We start from the raw sequence: 22,162 nt of genomic DNA, 5'->3' as shown, positions 1-22,162 counted from the left end.
CAATATGTCATTTAATTTATCAGTGTACAGTATGTATACCAGAATATTTTGGCTGGATTCTGAACATTATTTAAGAAGGAAAACTGGGCAAACAATTCAATTTCAGGAAAAGGATATTCTTATGTGTTTTTAAGGTAATGAGAAGGGAAAAGATTTTGTGTTTTTTGTACAGTTAATTCTATTTTGGGGGAAATTCCACATACACAAGAAGAGACGGGCAGACTCCAAAACTAATTATGATTTTTTTTTATCAAGAACTGAGACAATTTGGCACCACGATAAGAAGCATTAAGAAATAGAAGGCAATCAAAAATAACTATGTGTTTGATCAATTTATTATGGACCAATGAGAATCTATTCTGATTTTGTATTACTTTTTCTCTATATAGATGTATTGCTTTTATTGTTGTTGTTTTTTGAATGTACCCCTGGCATGAGCATCTTTTGTATGAATATATTGTTATTGTATTTATATTTTCTCAAAATTAAAACTTTGGCTCAAGCAGGCCTATCTGGGACCACTTTGAGCATGATCATATTTTTTTACATTTGAGACTTTTGCATTGATGATTACATTCCAGTCTTTGTCCCAGATCCAAATGTTTATTTGTTTCAAAGACACCCCAAACACCCAAAGCATTACCAACAAGGAAAAGTGGGCAGCTACCCAAAGGCCCCCAGGTTGGGGTTATTAGATGAGTTGTAAAATTTGTAAAAATTTGTAAAATTTTGTATAAAACTCCCTTTTTATGTGTCTTGGTTAGGGACCCTGTATTAATGTTTTAATAGGCTACCTTTATTATTTCAGTTGATAATACATGGTGCATATTTCTAATTAAATTTGATGATGTCACTAGGTTTGTCTTGGTTTGGACTTCAGACTTCAAAAGTTTAACAGAAAGCCTGCATTACAAACTGTGTGTGTGTGTGTGTGTGTGTGTGTGTGTGTGTGTGTGTGTGGAGACAGGGAAATATGGAAGATGCTGTTGAGCTGCATTATAGGAAAGGCAGACTCAAGTGTTTTGGGGGTTTGACCAGCCCATTCTTATTCCCAGGGCGTCAAATACCAACACTTTGTCACGGCCGTCGGCGTTAGATACCAACGCACAAGACACCCTTTAGCGTCTGTATGTAATGCACCAGGCTTTCTATTAACTATAATGTAAACCCATCAGCATCAATATAAACGCTCAGGGAAAGTGCGCCGGGAGTGTGGTGACCTATAAAGAGCAAAAAGACACACACCGGAAGGACGGGAGGGGAGTTGGATGGGTTCAACACACACAAGGCTTTCATCCAGCCAGGAGCCCGCTGTTAGCGTTCACAACATTCACTTTCATTTTCACTAATGTAGTTTTAAGCCCAACCATGTAGTTTTTTCCTAAACCTAACTATAGTGGTTTTATTGTCTGAACCAAAGCATGTGTTTTTGTTAAATTCACAACATTAAGCACGTGTTCACTGTGACCGGAAAGTGACACCGAGGGGTCTGACAAAGCGTCAGTATATGACGAGTTGGCGAGTTTATCTTTAAATGTATTTAATCTGCACAACAAGTCAATTTTATTTATATATCTCAATATAGCAAATCACAAATTTGCCTCTTGGGGCAAATGGGCTGTTGTTGTTGCACTGATGTCAATTTATGTTCTGCATCGAATATTATTTATATTCTAATTTTATTATTAAAATATGATTAACTATTAACTGCTAATATCTACTACTTTACTTTGCTGTTCACTTTACAGTGACATTTTATGTCCTCTCTCTCTCACACACACACACACACACACACACACACAGTTTATGGGCGTGTGGATTTGCAGCCACCAGCTTCTTCAAGGCTGAACGGCAACTCCCAAAATAGCAAAGCGACTTCGGGAAGCCTCAGAAAAAAAGATGGCTGAAGCAGTTTCACCCATAACTCGACAAGTAACGAAAGAAGATGAGGAAAGCGGGAGCCCTGCTGTCCATTATCATCTAGAAGACGTCGAAGACTGTCTAATTTACGACCGGCATGGAGTCTCCGTTCCGTTCAGGAAATTATATCAAGACAGGAAATCGGTCCTAATTTTCGTGCGGGTAGGGAGAACACTTTGTTTGGCTTAACTTTGCTGATGAGTCATAAGGTGCACTGCCTGAGGTGAAATCACGAGAGGCTTATATGAAGCACAATGAGCCTCATAAAGGTAGAGGAGGCAACAGGTGAGCATCAGGCTGGACAGATGCCCTTACAGCTTCCCATGATACGACGGCTGCCAGATCATGTCCGTAGATGAAGACAGAGGACTGAACATATAGGTGCAAGATGAGAGTTTGAAAGAGTAATGTAATATATCATATAACTGTGACCTATTAGCTCATATAATGCATGTCCCTGCAGAATTTCTTGTGCTACAGCTGTAAAGAATATGTGGAGGATTTGAGCAAAATACCTGGAGAAGCACTGGAGGTGAGTCCTGATCCACGACTAGGAACGCACTGTAAGTAACACAGATCAGAAATTATACCCTATAGTGATGGATGAATAATTATCCAATAAATGATTGATTCTGAGAACTCCAAAATGTGATGTGTGTTGTTGCAGGATGCTGACATTAGACTGGTTGTGATTGGTCAGTCTGCTTATCATCATATAGAGGTAACTCATTTAGTGATTATTATGCATCATTTCAGTCTGGCACATCTGCTCCTATCATGCTGATTTAGTTTTCAATCTCATGTAGCCGTTCTGCTCACTGACGGGGTATCCTTATGAAATATACGTGGACCCGGAGAGGTGCATTTATCAAAAGCTTGGGATGAAGAGAGAGGAGAAATTTACAGACTCAGGTAATGCAATAACAGTATGAGAGCATAAGCCAAAAAGCATATTCTGAGATGGTGAAGAGTTTAATCTGTGTGTGTGTTTATGTACATAGCGCACTCTAGTCCCCATGTGAAGTCTGGTATCTTTATGGGACAAATGAAGAGTATATGGAGGGCCATGACGAGCCCTGCATTTGACTTCCAGGGGGACCTGCATCAACAAGGTGGAGCCATCATTGCAGGACCAGGTGATCTTTCCTGTCTCTCTCTGTTTCCCTGAATCTCTGCTCAATCTTCATTTCTCTCTCTGCCTCCACTCTGTTATATCTTTCTCTTTCTTCTTTCTGCAGGCTCTCAAGTTCATTTTTCCCATTTTGACATGAACCGCCTGGATCACATGCCGATTGACTGGCTCCTGCAGCTCGCCGGAGTTCAACAGACTCTGGACTTCAGCGATAAGCCAAAGATCATCCATGTGTAGCCAGCTGGTCTGCCTGAAAGTGTGCTTTATCCCGCATCGCTGTGGTATGCAGGGATGTACATGTTGCTTGTTACATCACCATTGCTCACTAACAAATTGCTACAAAAAGAGTTTGGGCACCATCATTCTCTGTAAAAACTTTTTTGCGTCCCAGTATTTCTGAGTCTATTTATCATGTCTGTACTTGTTAGCCGCCTCATGTCTAAATAGGTGTGACTGAAACAAAAGTGAAACTTCATTCTAGACCTTGGAAACAGGAGTTGACAAAAACAGAATCTTAACTCAAGGTCTCCTTCCAGCTTTTTCCAGAGCCCCCAATCACATCTCATGGGCTGATGAAGTCGAAAGCTCTGGAAAAAAACAGTAAGTGAACTGAGCAAAGTGCCAATGAACAACATGAAATGTGGTAAGAAAGAAAAAAGCTCTGGAAAAAGCTTGTAAATTGTCATTGAGGTACTATTGTTTGCTTTTCAAAATATAGCCTGTAGTGTGAAAGCATGAGTGTGTAAGAGGGATATGAAAACATCACTGTTTAATTGTCACCATTTTATACCTGTTATATTACTAGGGCTGACCCTAATGCTTCAAAGCTGCGACCGTTGCCATGGTATTCCACTTTCAAATCACTATTTGAATGCTCCGAGGTTTTTTTAGTTTTTTTATTCTTTCTGATTCGGGGGAGTTGGAGACAGACAGACAGACAGAAGAACCTGCCGCACCGCACTGCTCCAAGAAGCTTTAAATACTTTACAATATTTCTCACCGAAGCTTCGAAGCCCAAAAAATTGTATTTGGGACAGCCCTATCTATAACTATTTTTTGTTTTGTGTAATTCTATTCTCATACTTGTGGTAAGATGGTTAATATTTATGAACTGGTGCACTGATGTTAGTGGTCGGCCTTATCACAGAGTCTTCTTTTTATACCCACTTTCCACATATCCACAGTGTTTATTATACTGCAAGTAAAGTTGAATTGTTATTTCTTGGCTGCATTTGTCTTGTGTCATGCTATCCACACACTCTGGCCCAATTCCAAACCACCCCCTACGCCCTCTCCCTACCCACTTCCACCCCGTTTGTGAGTTTGCGTGGCGGGTCCGCCATATTGAGTGTCATCCCAATCCAATTTATTCTACTTTATCGTCATACAGACCTTATCAAGTTAAAATAAACAGATTGTATTTAGGATCCTTGTCTAGTCTAGAAAACGCTAGATATGTTCATTTGATTGTAAAGTTTTCTATATTTAGGTCTATACATTAGGTCTTATTGTTTCTTTTTACCCCTATCAGCATCTATAACCCCATAATTTATAATATATTGAACTGTGTTGTAGGAATACTGATTTAACAGTACAATAATTTAATGCAATAATCAAGCTGTGCAATAATCTGGTTTACTCTGGCATTAACACTGCATTTATTTAGACAGTACATTTAAACTAACATCCGTTTTTATTTATACTATTCTTGCATTCTTACACACTTAATGATAGATATTTTTCAGCATTATTATTTGCACTGTTGTTATACATATGTCTTATTTATATTTCTTTATGATTTATCTATCTTTATATATATATTTCTATTCTAGATTGGGAGCAAAACGTAACTCAGTTTCCCCCGGGGATCAAAGTATTTCTGATTGTGATATGTATTTATAATGTCCCTGTGGGCCGCTGTATTTCTACCGTTAAAGAGAGCTTCATTGAGCTGTGAGTGGGACTACAGATGGAGTTCACTCCGTCACCCAGTGGGAGGGTGTATTGGACCTCTGTACTGCATGGTCATTGCAGACTCGTATCCAGCTGGGATCTATTGAGCACCACCTAGGACTACATTCCCCACGTTGCAGCTGCTGCAGATGAACAGTGGAGGGTGGGCGCTGGACATCTAATGCTGATACGTCACATGCAGGAGATCCAGAAAGCAAAAAACCTGCCCCTGCTCACACGCGTCACCACCACCAGCACCAGCAGCACCAGAGAGGCTGGCGCAGACAACGAGACCTCGGTTGACACATACACATCACCCACAGGCACTTCCAGATCATCAGGCCATGCAACAATAACACAGCAACAAACCGGGGACGAGCCATCGCACTGCGACGAGGAGGAGATCTGCTGCAGCTGCTCAGGAATGTCCACCAACCGTGCAGCCCTGAACACAACATGAAGCGCAAGAGCGAGAGGAGACGAGCCGAGTCGAGGAAGAAGCGATGTGCAGCTGCCAGCAGCTCAGAGGCGGAGCCACACTCTGATATGTACACTGAGATAACAGGTAGGACCGAGCACAGATAACAGGTAGGGACGAGCAGAGATAACAGGTAGGGCCGAGCACAGATAACAGGTAGGACCGAGCACAGATAACAGGTAGGACCGAGCAGATATAACAGGTAGGACCGAGCAGATATAACAGGTAGGACCGAGCAGAGATAACAGGTAGGGCCGAGCAGAGATAACAGGTAGGGCCGAGCAGAGATAACAGGTAGGGCCGAGCAGATATAACAGGTAGGATCGAGCAGATATAACAGGTAGGGCCGAGCACAGATTACAGGTAGGACCGAGCAGAGATAACAGGTAGGACCGAGCACAGATAACAGGTAGGGTCGAGCAGAGATAACAGGTAGGGCCGAGCAGAGATAACAGGTAGGGCCGAGCAGAGATAACAGGTAGGGCCGAGCAGATATAACAGGTAGGGCCGAGCACAGATAACAGGTAGGGCCGAGCAGAGATAACAGGTAGGACCGAGCAGATATAACAGGTAGGGCCGAGCAGAGATAACAGGTAGGGCCGAGCAGATATAAAAGGTAGGGCCGAGCACAGATAACAGGTAGGGCCGAGCAGATATAAAAGGTAGGGCCGAGCACAGATAACAGGTAGGACCGAGCAGAGATAACAGGTAGGGCCGAGCAGAGATAACAGGTAGGAAGTTCTAACAGGTAATAGGACCGAGCAGAGATAACAGGTAGGGCCGAGCAGAGATAAAAGGTAGGGCCGAGCGCAGATAACAGGTAGGGCCGAGCAGAGATAACAGGTAGGGCCGAGCAGAGATAACAGGTAGGGCTAAGCACAGATAACAGGTAGGGCCGAGCCGAGCAGGGTCTGCAGCATGAACCCGGTCAACTTTAAACCCAGTTGGCGAATTATGTGGAGATCGACACTCCAAGCAGGCTGCACATGCACAGCACTGCATGTTAAATGAGCAGGGTGGGAGAAAGTCCCATTTGTTTTCCAGCTGTTGACCTAATATGGCGACACCGCCTGTCCCGTTATCGCAATGCACTACACTAGTGGCTTTGCGTCGTTTTATCAGGATGTGCACAAAATACACAATCTAAGCAGCTCAGCTTTGCTCTGCTATTCTTTTACAGAAAGAAGTGACACCAGAACAGCTTTGCCTGCACCATCTTGTTTTATAGACTGTGTATACAGATGGAGTGGTGTATAAATAATGTGATAAATCTCCAGTGTCGGTGTCGTCCAACGTCCATGTTCCTATATTTCATGTTGTTTTCCTGCTTTTCTCACATCCCTGCGCCTTATTACATTGCTACTGCGCAGCTCCAATCTGAGGGAGGGAGGGTCGTCGAAGGGGATATCACGAATGTGATTGGCTGAGGGATCGCCCTAGCAACCGTCTGGGCAGCGTTCCCGGGGCCTATCATGTGTCTTCTGTAGAGAACTTTAAACTGAAACAGGCGGGGCAGACCGCGACGGACAGACCGCTCCTCCAATCATGTAGCGCCCCGGATCTCTCGCAGCCAATAGCGTCCCGCGGAACAGCGTAGGGGAGGAGTCTGGGGAGAGGATTTTTTAGCAGAGTGCGCACTTGCACTAGAAAGTCTCCTTCCCTGTTCGACTGCTAACTTTACTGTCCCGGAGAGTTCAGTCAGGCTTACAAAGAGTGTTTTCATAACGCTAGATTTTTAATCTATCGCTTTTAACTTTCTTTTTTAAACTCCCGTGCACAATACCAGTGTAAGTTGTACTCAGTATGCGCAAGTCCTCGTGAAGAAAATCCACCTCGTACGTTTCTCTGCTAAAAAGTCATGTTCAGATCTGTGAGCAGGATGACCGCCGACGATGTTTCATCAAGATGTGTTGAGTTTATCAAGGGTAAGATGCAAGAGGAGACAGTAAAGGAGTTGTAGACGAAGAGGAGCTGCTTTAGGGGAAATGAAAAAGTTTGTATGCATGACAAAAGTAAGTAACAGCCTCTTTATGTTGTCGCCCTTCCTCCCTACCTCCCCCCCCCCGTACCCCCCTTCCTCCCTTCCTCCTCCAGATCAACTCTATTTCGCCATACTAAAGCAGAAGATCAAGAGCACAGCTGAACGACACTGCTTCTGCATAGATGAAGAGCTAGCATATGAGAAGTAAGTTTTCAGTCTCATCCCATCTTTACGTTTTGAACATGGACTCGCTGCTGCATTATTTCAATGAAACACATGCTAAATGGGCCGTCATCGCCTCCACCTTCTATGTTATCATTGCAATAATCTATAATATATCTTCTCAACCATTAGTGCTGGTGTGAGCAGGCCTGCACATAATTCTAACTTTGATTGCAGAAGTATGAAGTTGCTCAACATACTAAGATTTGTTTTTCTCAAATGTCACATCACTATTGTTAAACTATAAGATGTATGTATTTAGTGCATGGCTTTAGATTAAAATGAAATGCCCATTTTTGCTGTTGGAAGAAATCCAAATAACCACAACCGCATTAATTATTAAAACCAAATGAAACCAATACAAGCAGCTGTAGTTAGATTGGCATCAGGAGAGGATGTGATTGACCTTTCAGCTTTGTGCCAGTGGTTCAAAAAAGACCTCTAGTATTTGCTAGGGCTGAGTATTGGCAAGAATCTGGCAAAACAATACGTATCATGATACAGGGATAATTATTCAATATATTGTGATACTATATTGCGATTTAAAAAAAAAAAAAAATGTTTGTTTGTTTCAAATCTTATTTTGGGAAACTGGTATAAAGACACACCATACGTATGAAATCTGAGTTTAAAAAAAAAAAGTCACTATGTGAAATATGACTAATTACTATGGGGAGTACCATCATCACATATGAATATATTTGGACTCATTGAATCCACAAAGGTCTCAGTTCTCCAGGCATTCCCAATTCATGCAATTCCAAGGCTGTTTGATATGCAGCAGTACCAGTATGCAGAAATATTCAGATACAGCATTTTAGAATATGTGAAAATAACACATTTATACTGCATGCAAAAAACTGCATGGTTTTTGGCCAAAGCTGCATGTAATTAGCATAAAGTGGGCATGCCTTTAAAGGGGACCCTTGTAGGTAGTACCCACATTGATCCCATTTTCATTCACATAGGTCAGAGGTCAAGGGAACTTTGAAAATGGCCATGTCATTTTTTTCTCTACAAAATGTTGCGCAAGTTTGGAGCGTTATTTAGCCTCATTTGTGACATGCATGTATGACACGGTTGGTACCGATGTATTCCTGAGGTTTTCTAGTTTCGTATGATGCCAGTAGCTTCACTGGCTTTAAAACTGAGCCCGCTACAACCTCTGAAAGACAGAATAGCAGCCGGATCAGCTGGCGGGCTGTCGGATTTTTAAGAGGTTTATTAAAAATCAATACGGTGTTTTGGAGAATTGAGACAGTATTGCAAAACCAAATATGGCGATACTCATGTGTATCGACATTTTCTTACACCCCTAGTATTTGTATCTTTTTGTCCCGTTCTGAATGACCCACTCTAGCATCAAATGCTTCCAAATAGACTTTACTCTGTCAGGGTTTTTACTGTTTCAGTCTGAGGTAGCTGATTCTATCCAGTGAAACTTCCCCAGAGACCGTAGCTGGTTGCATAAATAGCCACTCTGACACTCTCTTCTTCTTCTCCCTCTCTCTCCCTCAGCTTCTATGCGGACTTTGGTCCCCTTAACCTGGCCATGTTTTATCGCTTCTGTTGCAAGCTGACAAAGAAGCTCAAGGTAAAGCAAACCGCTCCTCTTAACTGTACTTCCTGGAAGAGAGAATGGGAGGTGAAACCCAGGTCGATCAATATGTATTTATTTATAAAGTAGCACACCAGTCAGTAATACATGTCAACTTTTACAGTTACATTTATAACCCTAATATCACGGTTTGTGTCGGCTTATGTCTCCACTGTTCCTCTTTGTCGAGGCAGTTTGTCTGTATTTGGCACTTGGAGTGATTTTCAAAGCTGCCGGGCACAGATTTAGCTGAAGTGTGGACACAGATGATTCAGCGTCTCTCCAGCTCTAGTACAGAATTGTCTCATGTGCTGATGCCCAAACTGTTTTTAGCTTACAACTGTGTTATTTTTTTTCCCCACCTGTGTAGAAAGGCATTATTTAATTTACTTATCCATGAGGAATTTATATTTTTATCAAGCCACAAGGTTATTGTAATGTCTACATTTAATATTATAACTTTCTAAGTCAAATGAATAAATTTGTTATCACATGTCAGTTCATACTGTTGCTGTGAATGTCTTTGCACAGTCCATTACGCTGTCAAGGAAGAAGATCATATTTTACACTTGTGGAGATCAGAAGAAACAAGCCAATGCTGCCTATCTAATGGGCTCATATGCAGTAAGTGGTGTACACACGTTACACATAGCTTGTGAAATGATATCAGCATGTGATACAAGAGGCACTTGCTGATTGGACGTCTGTATTTAAAGGTAATGAATCTGAACATGATGCCAGAGGAGGTCTACAGTCTGCTGGTGTCAAGGAATTCAACATATATTCCATTCAGGTAACAAGTCACTATACCGTATATATTTTACATTGAACTCGGGTTCCTATTTCAAGCAGCTTGGGCTGGACAATATTTAGTTTCAGTATCCACATTGTCATTTCCAATAGTCACATAGAATATTTTTTGAAGATCAATTTCAAAGTCAAACCGTTGAGTTTCTGTTAAAAAAAAATCCCAATCCTTCTTAGAGCAGAATGATCTGTTTAGCATATTAAAAACAAGCAACAAGCACCACGTGCGTTTTGCATCCATTTTAGAAAGTATGTGAGATAACAGTTTGTATCCTTCCCAGAGAGATATATGTTAGTATGATAGTATGTTGTGCTGATAGATTATTGGTATATCTTCTGTTTCAGAGATGCTTCATTTGGAACCTGCTTGTACAATCTGAACATCCTAGATTGCCTTCGTGGTGTTCACAAGGTATGTCCTTTTTTTTTTACTTTTCTTTCTTGCTGTGTCATGCCTCTAATGAAATGAACCACCTCTCGACCGTCTACCAGGCTCTGCAGTACGGCTGGCTCGACTTCTCCAACTTTGATGTGGAAGAATATGAGCACTATGAGAGAGCAGAAAACGGAGACTTGAACTGGATCATTCCAGGAAAGTTTCTTGCATTCAGTGGGCCTCATCCAAAAAGCAAAATAGAAAATGGTAAGTGGAAGCTAAGTTTCTGATGTGTGAGCTCATTTAAACACCTCCTAAACTCACATAAGAGGTTTTTTTTCCTCTCCCCTCAGGGTACCCTTTGCACGCTCCTGAGGCCTACATCCCATACTTCAGGAATCATAACATCACCACTATCATCAGACTCAACAAGAAGATGTACGATGCCAGGCGTTTCACGGAATCTGGCTTTGAGCACCACGATCTGTTCTTTGTGGACGGGAGTACACCGAACGATGCCATTGTCAGGAAGTTCCTCAACATCTGCGAGAATGCAGAAGGAGCCATTGCTGTCCACTGCAAAGGTACAGTGCACAGTACACTGCACAGGTTCAGTGTCCTGTTTATTGCATTTAAAGCCTAACTTGTTTTTTTCCTTTTAGCTGGTCTAGGGAGGACTGGCACTCTGATTGGCTGTTATATGATGAAACATTACTGCCTGAGTGCTGCAGAGGCCATTGCTTGGATACGGATCTGCCGACCAGGGTCCATCATTGGGCCTCAGCAGAACTTTGTTGAAGAGTAAGTGTTTACTGAAGCAGGAGTTTCAAAATGTCAATGATTTCAAATCTTAAGTATTTCTCCTTGATATTAAATATCCATGACTAAATATGCAACAACCAGAGTTGGAGCTCAGAATATGACCTCCATTGGTATTATTTATTAAGAGTTTGACAATCAGATTTGATTGACAATCAATTGCCCTGTTCAGACCTGTTCAGACCTGGCATTAACATGCGTCCTGAGTGATCCAAACACAAGTGGACAGCACCAAGTACGTCTGTTCACACCTGGCATTAGAAAGCGTCTCCACGTCTCCAGTGACCACATGATCTCACTTCCCTGCTCTATATGTAAATAAACACGTAGTAAACACACGGCTAATACAGCAGCCGTTGTGACCTAATATTACATGAATGTCAGTAGTAATATCCTACATATTCGTGAATTCGGGTCCATTTTATTAACATCAAAATAAAAGGATATTGTACCAGCGGTCCCCGGGCACGCGCACAGCTGCCTTCGCCGGACAACAGCGGGGTACAGAGCAGATCCCAGCAGGATGTCCTTTGAGCAGGCGGTCCTTAATGTGGCCCAGGACACATTACCGTACACACTACTAAAAGAATGTGGCCATCTGTGGCCCAGACCACCTCTGAACCCAGACCACATCTGAATGTGGTCTGAAAGATCCGATCTCAATGCGTCTCGAGTGCGTTCACACCTGTACTTAGAGCTGTCCACCTGTGATCCGATCACTCAGGACGCATGTTAATACCAGGTGTGAACAGGGCCAATGCCACGACTGTCATCATATTTTCCCAACTGAGCCGGTTTGCGCCACTTCAACCAGTTCTAATCTGCTGAGAAATCTTAATAATAATAATAATAATAATAATAATAATGATGGTGGTGGTTTGGCAAGAAAAGTGAGTTCATTTTGTCGTCTGTTGACGTTTTGTCCATCAGTAAGCAGAACAGTCTGTGGGCAGAGGGAGATGTTTTCCGGGAGAAGATGCTAAATGAACGAGAGAATGGCAAGATGGCTGTAACCAGGATCCTCTCTGGTGTGGACGACATCACCATTAACGGGAGCAACAAAAACCGGACATCCAAGAAGGAAGAGATGGACCTGGTGAGCTCTGAAAAGACACTCTTGCCACATTTTCAGGCGCAGACTTTGCTGCATGATTTTTGAAAGTACTCTCGTAAGCAGAAAAAATTGCAATGAACCACAAGGACACGCCACTTTGTCTATTAATAGATCTTTTTTGTTTTCCAGTACAACGATGATGAGGAGAGAAACGGCCTCACACAGGGTGATAAACTGCGAGCCCTGAAGAGCAAGAGGCAGGCCAGATCGTCCTCAGGCTCACTATCGTAAGTACCCAGGCAGCCTACAAGTCCCATCATGCATCACGCCGACGTGTTGTAGTACTGTAAAATGCGTGACGCCTCTCCTCGTCAGTCTCTTGGATCATTACATGTATACAGTCGTGTTTTTCAAATCATAATTAATCGGTAGTTTATGATTTGAAAAATTAGGATTTCATAAAGACCAGGAAGTGACCTTGTAGTCTTTCTTTGTTTCATTTATCATTTCATTTGATGAGCTTTCTCCTTTCCTCAGAGTTTATTCAGAGTGGTTAACTGTCCTTTTGTGTCAGGTTTTAGGCATGGCTAATATGTTAGGGCTGCTCTCCTTACTCCTACCACGGCAGTTTCATCAATATATAGTAATGTATCTATAAGTTAAGGAACCAGCTAGTATCCCTGTAATATTTCAAGTTTCTTTTTGTTTAAATCAGATTCTTTTCATCTATAATCAGTGAGTGATGATGAGGATGAACAATAAGTCAAGTAGGAAGGGAGGGTCAAATATTAGAGTGAGTGATTACGTTGTTTGGAGGACTGGATTGGAGTTATCTGTTACACAATCTTCCAGAGAAACGTTTTGTTGAGGTCTGGATTTAGAAAGGCACAAAAGATGTGGCAGTTAAAGATCTCATCTATGAGTTAGTTTGACTGCAGGTTGGGGATCTGGAAACTGTCTTCAGTCAAAATCTTAAAAAACACATCTCAGAGTTGAGGGAAAAGCAATATAGAGCGTGCTAGTTGCTAGGTTATCATGTCACAATGTCCTTGATGCAAATTTTGAATAGCACTTCTAATTAAAAAAAAACACTGGTACAAGACTGCAGGTATATTAAACCCGCATACCGAAGCTCCGTTCTTTACAATGATCTAATCTGTATTTTACAGATAAATGAACAGAAAACTAACAATTATTTTCATTGTTGATTAATCTTGATTAAAGCTGCAGTGGGTAGAAATGGAGAAATGATTAAAAAAAGTTATTTTTATAAAACGGTCACTATATCCTGACAGTAGTGTATGACACAGGTAATCTGAAAATGGGCCTCTGTGTCCTCCGGTGCTTCTAACGGCGTCTGCAGGATTTCACAGACCGAAGGAAAAAAACTAATCAGAGCTGATCTGGAGTCTGCCGTCCAGCTGCCGTCTATAAAAGCCAGCTGTCAATCACTTGCGAACTCCGACCAAACGGTCAAACTAGGCAGCACTGATCAAATATGAATCAATATTCTGTTACTGTAATGTCTATTTCTCTCCTCAGATGTGTTCAGAATCATCTTGTAGTGTACTGTTTAGCTGTAAAATGAGAAAGTTCGTGACCCGGCAGCCATGTTGAGATCAATTGAGGAAATACCAAGCACTGCTCACATGGCCGGAGCACAGCCAATAGGACCGCTCTCTCTCTCTGAAATGACCTGTGATTGGCCAAAGTCTCCTGTCTCGGGCTAGATGTTCTTAAGCCTGAAAACAGAGCCATGAGGAGGAGCAGAAGTTTAGTTTTCTCTCAGAACACTTGAATTACAATATGCTGAAAGGTTATTATGGGATGTAGCCCAATAATGCCAAAAATAAACTGCCTACGGAAGCTTTAATCGATTAGTTGTTTGGTCTATAAAATGTCAGAAAATGGCAATCAGTGTTTACCAAAGCCCAAGAAGATGTCCTTAAATGTCTTGTTTTATCCACAACTCAATGATATTCAGTTTACTGTCATAGAGGAGGAAAGAAACCAGAAAATATTCACATTTAAGAAGCTGGAATCGGAGAAGCCATCTTTTTTCTAATAAAAAAAAATTATTAATCAATTATCAAAATAGTAGGAGATTAATTTAATAGTTGACAATAAATCGATTAATCGTTGCAGCTCTCCAGAAAATAATGAACAAGTGGTGCATTAGACTTATGTTGTGGTAGGGAACAGACCTAAAAAAAGAGAAATGCATGGAATTAAACGGTATCACAAATTAAACTAAAAAATGTAGTGGCCAATAAAAGTCATTGTGACATGTTACTTGCCAACCTGGTCATTTTGTTTCTAGTATATTTATGTGAGGAACAACCACAATAGTACAGCTGGACAAACATGTGACTAGTCTATGGAAGCATTGCATTCCAACAGGAGATGCTAAAGCGCTAATGCTAACCCCCTACAGTTATCTGAACAGGAAGAACCCAAATAGATGTTGTTGCTTCCCTGTTGTTCCCCATCTAAATCAAGTCCACATCATTTGTGCCGATGTAAATCGATCCGTGGAAGGTTGGGTGTCAGCATGGCTGAGGATGGTTGACCGGCCTCTGCCAATGTACCCATGTGGCTTTGGCTTTTGTTGTCCCATGTCAGGCAGGTGGTAGTGTTCTGCTGCAGCCTCATCGGCACGGTGTGGCCGATGTGTTGCCTGCCGTTCAAAAGATAGCTGAGAGAGGCAGAGAGAGAGAGAGAGAGAGAGAGAGGGGGAGAGGAAAAACAGAGAGAGGATGGGAGGTTTTGTATGATGGAGGTAAGTGCACGTCACTTCCTTTTTAGCTGACATCCTCTTCCTGTAGAAATGGTTGCTATGCCACTGAATGGTATGGCTGATTTTGAAGTTGTTCTTTTTCTTTCTCTTTTTTTCTGTCTTTCTTTGGATGACTATATGGTGTGAAGTGGATATGCACTTAGTGGATGCATTGCATTTACACGCCCTTCATTATGTGCCTCTCATGGACACACTGAGCTGATCTGCTTTGATATCGAGGCTTACCTGAGATATCCTCCGAGTAACAGTAAAGCTCTCAGGTTGAGCCTGCTGTACTTGTTCAAAACGGCACCAGTTCTTCAACTAATCCCGGTTTTACATAAGATCTGGATTAGTTGAACTAAATGTTTTGGCTTGCACTACTGACTTGGCACGTCTCAAGACAAATGTTAGTAAGGGAAACGTGGTCCTCGTTCTGATCTGCAGTAAGTACGTCCTTATTGGTCGGTAAAATAGTTCACTTGCCTGCTCAACCATTTCAGCTGTATGTGCTTTTGGAAATTGTCAGTAGTACTTTGGTGTTAGAATGATCTTTACCTGAGGTGTTTTATGAGTTTAGTTAGCGGCGTTAAATGGTATTGTTGGGATGGTAAATTCCTCCTGATCCTCCTCCTAATAGAAATGATTATTCTAAACATCATATGTGAGCTTCTCAGGAGGTAATGGGATGAAAATGGGGTTTTATCTGTTCTCAGGACAGAGTTGAGGCAGGAGGGAGATTTATTTGCACTTCAGGCCATATGCCTTATCAGTGAATGCGTTACTACACAAACCTCCAGCTGAAGTTCACCATCTGGCTCTACTGTTTATTCTATTATGCAACACTGAAGCGCATGTTGGATTCCAGTGACGATTAGAACGACGATTATATGAAAGCGTTCTTTTACTGCCTTTTTAGATGCATGGCAACGGGCATGAAACCCTCGGACATGCACGCATGGACATGCCTCTGTGTTCGATCTCTGTCTGTGTCTAACATGTAATTAATGTTGGGCCGGGTTCATTGTCAACTGCCTGTTGTTTTTCCATTGCTTTTGTGACTGGATCAGTGTACACATACCATCTGAACTTTGTGTACTCCTTCAGGTTTCTGTCTCTGCCAGCTTCTTTTGAAATGGTCTGTTTTTGTGGAACTAATTTTGATAATGGATACCTAAATAATAGACCATTTTTAGACACGTACTTATGAACAAATATTAGAGATCGACTGATATGTCGGCAGGCTGGTATCAACCACAGATATAGCAATCAAAGTATATTTTGGCAGAAATTCCTGTCCATTAAGTGTTTTTTGTTTGTTTTAAAATATTGTTTTCATTTGGTTATTTATTGTGGTTTGAAATCCAGTGAAATTTACTAACAATTTAACATTAGCCTCTATCTGCTGATAGTTTCAATTGTAAAATAACCTGCTTCGCTACATACTATGTCCAAAATGTTTTAAGTCTTTATGTAAAAATTGAATATCACTCAGTATATTAACTTCAAATATCCACATCTACTTCAAAATTTCCCACATCGGTCGAGTATAAAGTATCGAGTATAAAGCAAACTGCTAACACATCAGAGCAAGTGAAGAACACAAAGTTGCTGACTGGCACTGTTGGATGCAAGGCTCTTTGAAAGGTATTTCATCTAATCCAGTCCCAGTGGAAAAGCAGAACATCAGAGGCTTTGTGTCCTGCCCGGACGTCTCTTGTCTCCTTCCTTTTTTCCCCCTTTTTTTCCGTTTGCTCTTGTTATTGGATTTGTCCTCCTTTCAGATGGCTGGTAGCCATGCTGCTCTCCTCCCTGTGTAGCCTTGCCCTGTGGTGGATTGTGTATGGCTTCCCTTCTTCCATCCTGCATTTCTGTATAGACGGGTTAGGATTTCAATGAGTTCTACTGCCCGTCAGCCCCCCAAAAACCTGTCCTGCCCCCCCTTCTGGAGCTCTAACTGAGAATGCTGTAAGTGAGCCCCAGTCTCTTTTTTTTTAATTCCCAATCCAAATCAGAAATTTGTTCAAAATCATCCTCTTGTTACTTTATTCTTTCTGCAAGCAGAGTAAACGTAAAGCTGATGAGCAGAGCCGTTTATTTAAAATGTGAAACATCAGAGGCTCCTGTCTTGTCATTATCACCATCTTCTGTACATAATTCTTTGTCTAACTGTTTCCATCATCCTGTCATTTCTAAACATCATGCTTTGCTGCTTATTGTGTTGACTGGAGCACCAACTGTTAAAACTAAAACCGACAGACCGTTAGGAAGGCTCCTGATGAAAATGATAACTTTGTGAAAAGGAAAATCAAGTTCCTCTAAGTTGTGTAGTGCCCCCCCCTGGCTTTTTCTGGTATTACTTGTCTTTACTAATCCTACCTGGCTGCTGAAGCTGCAATAATGATCTAACATCAAGATTTGTAAAACCTTCGTGCCCATCTCCATACAGTCTTCTCCTCCTCTGCCTCCACTCTGTCCCGTCACCTTTCCACTCAGATCTCTCAATAAATCAAGTTGAATCACATGTTTACCGTCATGTTACTTGTGTTTTCACAGACAAGAAGAGAATAAGATTCACACCAGGTCGTCATCACAGTCCCTAAGGTGAGGTTTACAGTGTACGCACTACACGCACACCTCTGACATACAACACGACTCCGACTTATTAATGCTATCTGTCTCCCCTGCAGCAGGGTCATATTGCAAGCCAGTGTTCAGGGCTGTAAGGCCAGCGTCAACCCCATGGCTCTGTCTGACCAATCAGACAGCAGGAAGAGGACCAGAACCTCACTACCAGCCAACGGAGTAGGAGAAAGGTCAGTGGCTGCATCCGACACCCAGCACTCTGTTATGTAATGATAGACCAGATGTATTATCTGGGAGAGCAGCACAATAAATAAAACCCAGATAGACATCAGAGGCCTTTTTGTGTCTGCTTGAAGGCAAATACAATGGAGAGACTGGCTTAACTTGGCTCAATTATTCTCTGAGATTAGTGGCAGCTTTAACCTTCTCTATAAGATGAAATGTGTTTAATTATTTCCCTATTAACAATGAAATAAGATGATATCACACATCTGATTCACTTGCTATTAGATGAGCTCATGCCAGAAACGGTGATTCCAAATAAGGGGTGTAAGGATTCATCTACTATATCGATGTATCGATTTATATATCCTATGATCCAACTACATCGATAGGTACTCGGCAAGTTGTCCTTCACGGGAGACGTATATCGATCTAAAATCAGAGGTAAATAATCGATTGTATCGATACAAAGGATTTGCACCTTGTATTTAAGCATGACACGCGTTATATGGATGTATATTTTAGCACTTTTAATAGTAAAGAAATGTTAAGCATTACTCAGGTTCACTCTCCCCGTGTATGACGTCATCGACATGCTCCAGCAGCGCCGATCTCAGGAAGACGACAACAAAACGGAGCATGGCCGATGGGGAAGAAGAGCCAGACGAGCGACACATTTTCAAGCCGCGTTTTAGGTCCAGCGCGTGGAAACATTTTGGCTTTGGCAAAAAGGAAAACGTCCTCGATAAATCGCTCACTGTTTGAAGATTATGCAAAGGCTAGATAGAATACAACGGCCGCACGAGCAGTCTGTCCATGCACCTACTGAGACCGTGCACTTTATCTGTTGTTAAATATCATTGCTCTGCCGTTTCTGCTGAAAATGAGGACAGAAGCAGCAGGTTAAACCACTGTTCATTTAACTTGAACAGAAGTTGGTTTATCATGTTCTTTGTTAAATATTGCTCTGCCTTGTATCTGGAGAACTGAATCAGCAGGTATTGCAGTTGCACTTTTTATTATTTTCTAATAAAGGCTGTATGTATTTGCCATTAATGGTTGTTTACTTGTTTATATCTATAATTATTTTATCCCTGATTCCATTACAAGAAAAACTTTGAGGAATCCTGACCTGCTCTGTCCAGTATCACATCTTTATTTCACAGTCACACTGATTGAATGTTTGGCAAAAAAAAGTTACTGTATCGATTTCAAATCATTGAAACGTATCGCTCTAGATGAGCCAGATATCGTTCTTGAATCGTTAGACCCCTATTCCAAATGATTATAATAAAGAGAATTCTATTTATTACAGAATATTACAAGTAGAACCGAGTGCGAACAGTGTTTTGAACTCATTAGATTTATCATGGATATTTCAGCCGTGTCTCAGTCTTCATCAGTAAGTGGGAGTTTGCTCAGTTGTCATGGAGATGGCTGAGATGTCATCATGTGACCCGAGTGTAGAACTGCGGTCACATGATGACGAGTGGTTGTATATAGGAGGGAGATTGTAACTGTAACATTACCCTAGAAGAAGTTAAGCCGATCTTTAGTTCTGATTATTTTGTCAAATGAACAGCGTTGTATATGAATTATTTAGCCCTCGGTGTGGACATATGTTTTCTCTTCTTTTAAATATTGCATTTTTTCCATTTATTTCATTATCCAGGACTGTGCTGCTTTAATGCATTGAATTGTGTGAAGTTGATACAGTTGAAAAGCAACCAAGAGGCTATAGCCACTCACGGGTCCTTGTGGAGTAAATTAACCGCTTCCCTTCTCTCTGCCAGCTCCCTGTGCCACACCAGACTGGTCAGGTCCCTAGGCAACTTGCATGTAGTGGCTGGCGACAGGGACCCAATGTGTTGGGAGCCATGTGGCAGCCATAGAGACACAGCCAACAGTGCCTCAGCCAACACTGGCTCTCTCATCAACTTAAACATGGCACAGGTCCACCTGCAGGCAAGCTCCCTCAAACCCACTCTGGGCCACAAACAGAACCTCATCTCTCGATGCTCTCTATGCTCTCTATGCTGTCCAAACCGGGGAAGGCATATTGAAATGGTTTCTCCTCAGTTTTGGCAGCCGTAGGGTGATCAAATCTGTTAAGATCATTTCATTGGTGCTTGTGTAAATCCAGCCAATCTTCTTTCTCCTCTTAATGCTCATAATCACTTTATGTACTCAGGCTGGGACACATCAACAAGGATTACATGTTTTAGACGAAATCAAGTTATGGTTCATCCACTAACTCTTTTTACATAGTTCTAAATGATCATGATTCAATTTAGATCTCACTTTAGATCTTACCATTTTGATCCAACAGTTGAGATGTTTCACATGTCGGGAGGACGGGGACTTTGAGGTAGTTGGGAGAAAATGGCAGTTCCATGAAGAAAGATAAGAATCAAAATTAACTGCGCAGTTGATTTGATTTCAAGGTTGTTTTTTTCTGCCAAATCATGGAAACCTTTGACGAAAGTGAAAGTTAGTTTGCCAGCATAAATCCTACCATAACAGAGTGGAGTAAACCAAAGAGATGTTTGTCAAGACAACCAGAATTTTAATCAAAATTTAACAAGTCATAGATAATTATTTATTGCTATTTTCCAGTCAATACGTCAGTTTTTTGTACTGTTAATTAGTTAAAACTTTATTCCTGTTAGGGTTACATTTTAATCATCCAACATGGATCATTTCAATTAAAGCTAACTGAACTGTATGTAATCTTAAATTAAACCCTGATGGTGTAACCCAGCCACAGTTCTTCTTTCCTTAGCTCTTGCACTAACATTATAAACTGTATATAGCCTCTAGTGTGCAGGACTGATGCTTAGTAAATGTGATCCTGCTTATGTACCACTGTCAGGTTGCCAAATGGAACTCCAGCTGCCTGAGTCTCCCTGCTGCTTCTTTCAGTAGCTTTCCTTGCATTATGTTTCCTACTATGACTGGCTATAGCTTCTCTGGACTCTGCTCCTCACTGGGTCTCCTGCCTCTGGCCTGTTATCTCCACTCTGTAGCCATGTCTGCATCCTTTACTGGTGCTAATCTGTTTCTCTCCTTTCTCTTTTATATTTCTTACACGCTACAGACGCACCGTCTCCAGAGGACGTAAATCTCGTAGCTCTTTGCAATCAATTCGATTTTCCAGGCTATGGTATCTATCTTTCACTTTGCGTTACATTTACTGTATTTTAAATATGTCTCCGTGCAAAAACATTGATTTCATGAATGAAATAAATGTTGACCGATAAATTGAATAGTGAAATGCAAATCAATGACATGTCCCCTTAACGCTGACTTTGTTTGTTCTCTTCATAGTCACTCCATACCCAAAGCTAGAGCTCCTCTACTTCGGTGAGCCTGCAGATCCTGAAACCCAGAGGAACTTAACATGAAATCCAACTTCTGTACAGCTGTACTACTCTTTCAATAGATTTAAGTTTGAGGGAAAAGGTCAGAACAAACGTTAACTGACTTGATGTGACATGTAAAACATTTGATTGTTTGATTACAACTTATTTTACCCGTAATGCACTTGTTTTTTATATTTTTAACGAAGCATCATGAAACATACTAATAGATTTAATCATTGCCTGGTTGTTCCTACTTAGTGAAGCATGCAGTAGCAAACATCAGACTGGCATGTGAATCCATGATATCCTACAAAATTAGCACTGTGCAGCAGATATTCTGGTTTAGAAGACGCAGGATTCACATTCAGTTAGAATACATTTGTAGATGATTTGGCCAGGAGTTTGGCATAAAAAGCTGCTCTTGGCCCTCTGTGGCACGAGGCTCAGGTTCCTGAGAGGCCTGGGATAGTTGAAACATCAAGTCCATCACCAGATGTAATACTGTGCTCATGTGCACCTCCATTCTCAATATCCAGCTTGCCATTTACTTGTGAAGCTTTTCAGCTACTGTATTTCCAGACTGTAAATATGTTGACATTTGATATACTCAGTTTGTATTTTTTAAATATTTTGTACTATGTTATGAAATAAGTCAGTGGTCCTAATGGGGCCTTGTCTAACTCATGTTCATAATCCACTCAAGACATTTGCTTGAAGCACATAGAATCAGACTTTTTAAATAAAAATGTACTCCCAAGTACATCTGTCTGTTATTCCTTGTACAATATGCTAAATATACCAAGATGCACTTAACTGTTTCAAGTTGATGTCTCATGTTCTCTTATGAACTAAGCCATTGGTTTTCATGCAGTCACAG

The 22,162-nt window shown here is 41.3% G+C and overlaps 2 protein-coding genes across 15 annotated transcripts; both read left to right on the top strand.

Annotated features, from left to right (window-relative positions):
* Positions 1-1,814: 1,814 nt before the first annotated feature.
* Positions 1,815-3,990, top strand: prxl2c (peroxiredoxin like 2C). Its single transcript, XM_074637164.1, has 6 exons — positions 1,815-2,082; positions 2,384-2,452; positions 2,588-2,641; positions 2,727-2,832; positions 2,922-3,056; positions 3,159-3,990. The coding sequence occupies exons 1-6, from the start codon at positions 1,900-1,902 to the stop codon at positions 3,287-3,289; spliced, it is 678 nt and encodes a 225-aa protein (XP_074493265.1). The 5' UTR covers positions 1,815-1,899; the 3' UTR covers positions 3,290-3,990.
* A 1,215-nt stretch (positions 3,991-5,205) lies between these two features.
* Positions 5,206-22,045, top strand: cdc14b (cell division cycle 14B). 14 transcript variants are annotated; one of them, XR_012594212.1, is made up of 16 exons: positions 5,208-5,570; positions 7,578-7,668; positions 9,205-9,280; positions 9,815-9,907; positions 10,000-10,076; positions 10,436-10,502; positions 10,583-10,733; positions 10,820-11,050; positions 11,129-11,267; positions 12,216-12,381; positions 12,529-12,626; positions 16,900-17,083; positions 17,672-17,719; positions 17,806-17,931; positions 19,717-19,888; positions 21,251-22,045. XR_012594212.1 is itself a non-coding variant. In XM_074637139.1 (16 exons), the coding sequence occupies exons 1-15, from the start codon at positions 5,462-5,464 to the stop codon at positions 21,042-21,044; spliced, it is 1,665 nt and encodes a 554-aa protein (XP_074493240.1). In that variant the 5' UTR covers positions 5,209-5,461; the 3' UTR covers positions 21,045-21,086; positions 21,251-22,045. The 14 variants fall into 14 exon arrangements, 12 of the variants coding, with proteins under 12 accessions (XP_074493248.1, XP_074493250.1, XP_074493242.1 ...); XM_074637139.1 differs by lacking the exon at positions 16,900-17,083 and adding an exon at positions 21,021-21,086 and having other exon boundaries at positions 5,209-5,570; positions 17,809-17,931; XM_074637137.1 differs by lacking the exon at positions 16,900-17,083 and adding an exon at positions 21,021-21,086 and having other exon boundaries at positions 5,213-5,570.
* Positions 22,046-22,162: the final 117 nt, after the last annotated feature.

This window comes from Sebastes fasciatus, chromosome 6 (genome assembly GCF_043250625.1).
Source record: "Sebastes fasciatus isolate fSebFas1 chromosome 6, fSebFas1.pri, whole genome shotgun sequence".
NCBI lineage: Eukaryota > Metazoa > Chordata > Actinopteri > Perciformes > Sebastidae > Sebastes > Sebastes fasciatus.
The sequence above is the reverse complement of the archived record's forward strand: the minus strand, read 5'-3'. Positions and strand labels throughout refer to the sequence as shown.

Coding starts and splice junctions, on each gene's coding strand:
- prxl2c (XM_074637164.1), top strand. CDS start 1,900: ATGGCTGAAGCAGTTTCACCCATAACTCGACAAGTAACGAAAGAAGAT. Junction 2,083..2,383: donor CGGTCCTAATTTTCGTGCGG/GTAGGGAGAACA, acceptor ATGTCCCTGCAG/AATTTCTTGTGCTACAGCTG. Junction 2,453..2,587: donor TACCTGGAGAAGCACTGGAG/GTGAGTCCTGAT, acceptor GTGTTGTTGCAG/GATGCTGACATTAGACTGGT.
- cdc14b (XM_074637137.1), top strand. CDS start 5,462: ATGAAGCGCAAGAGCGAGAGGAGACGAGCCGAGTCGAGGAAGAAGCGA. Junction 10,077..10,435: donor TCAACATATATTCCATTCAG/GTAACAAGTCAC, acceptor CTTCTGTTTCAG/AGATGCTTCATTTGGAACCT. Junction 10,734..10,819: donor AAAAAGCAAAATAGAAAATG/GTAAGTGGAAGC, acceptor CTCTCCCCTCAG/GGTACCCTTTGCACGCTCCT.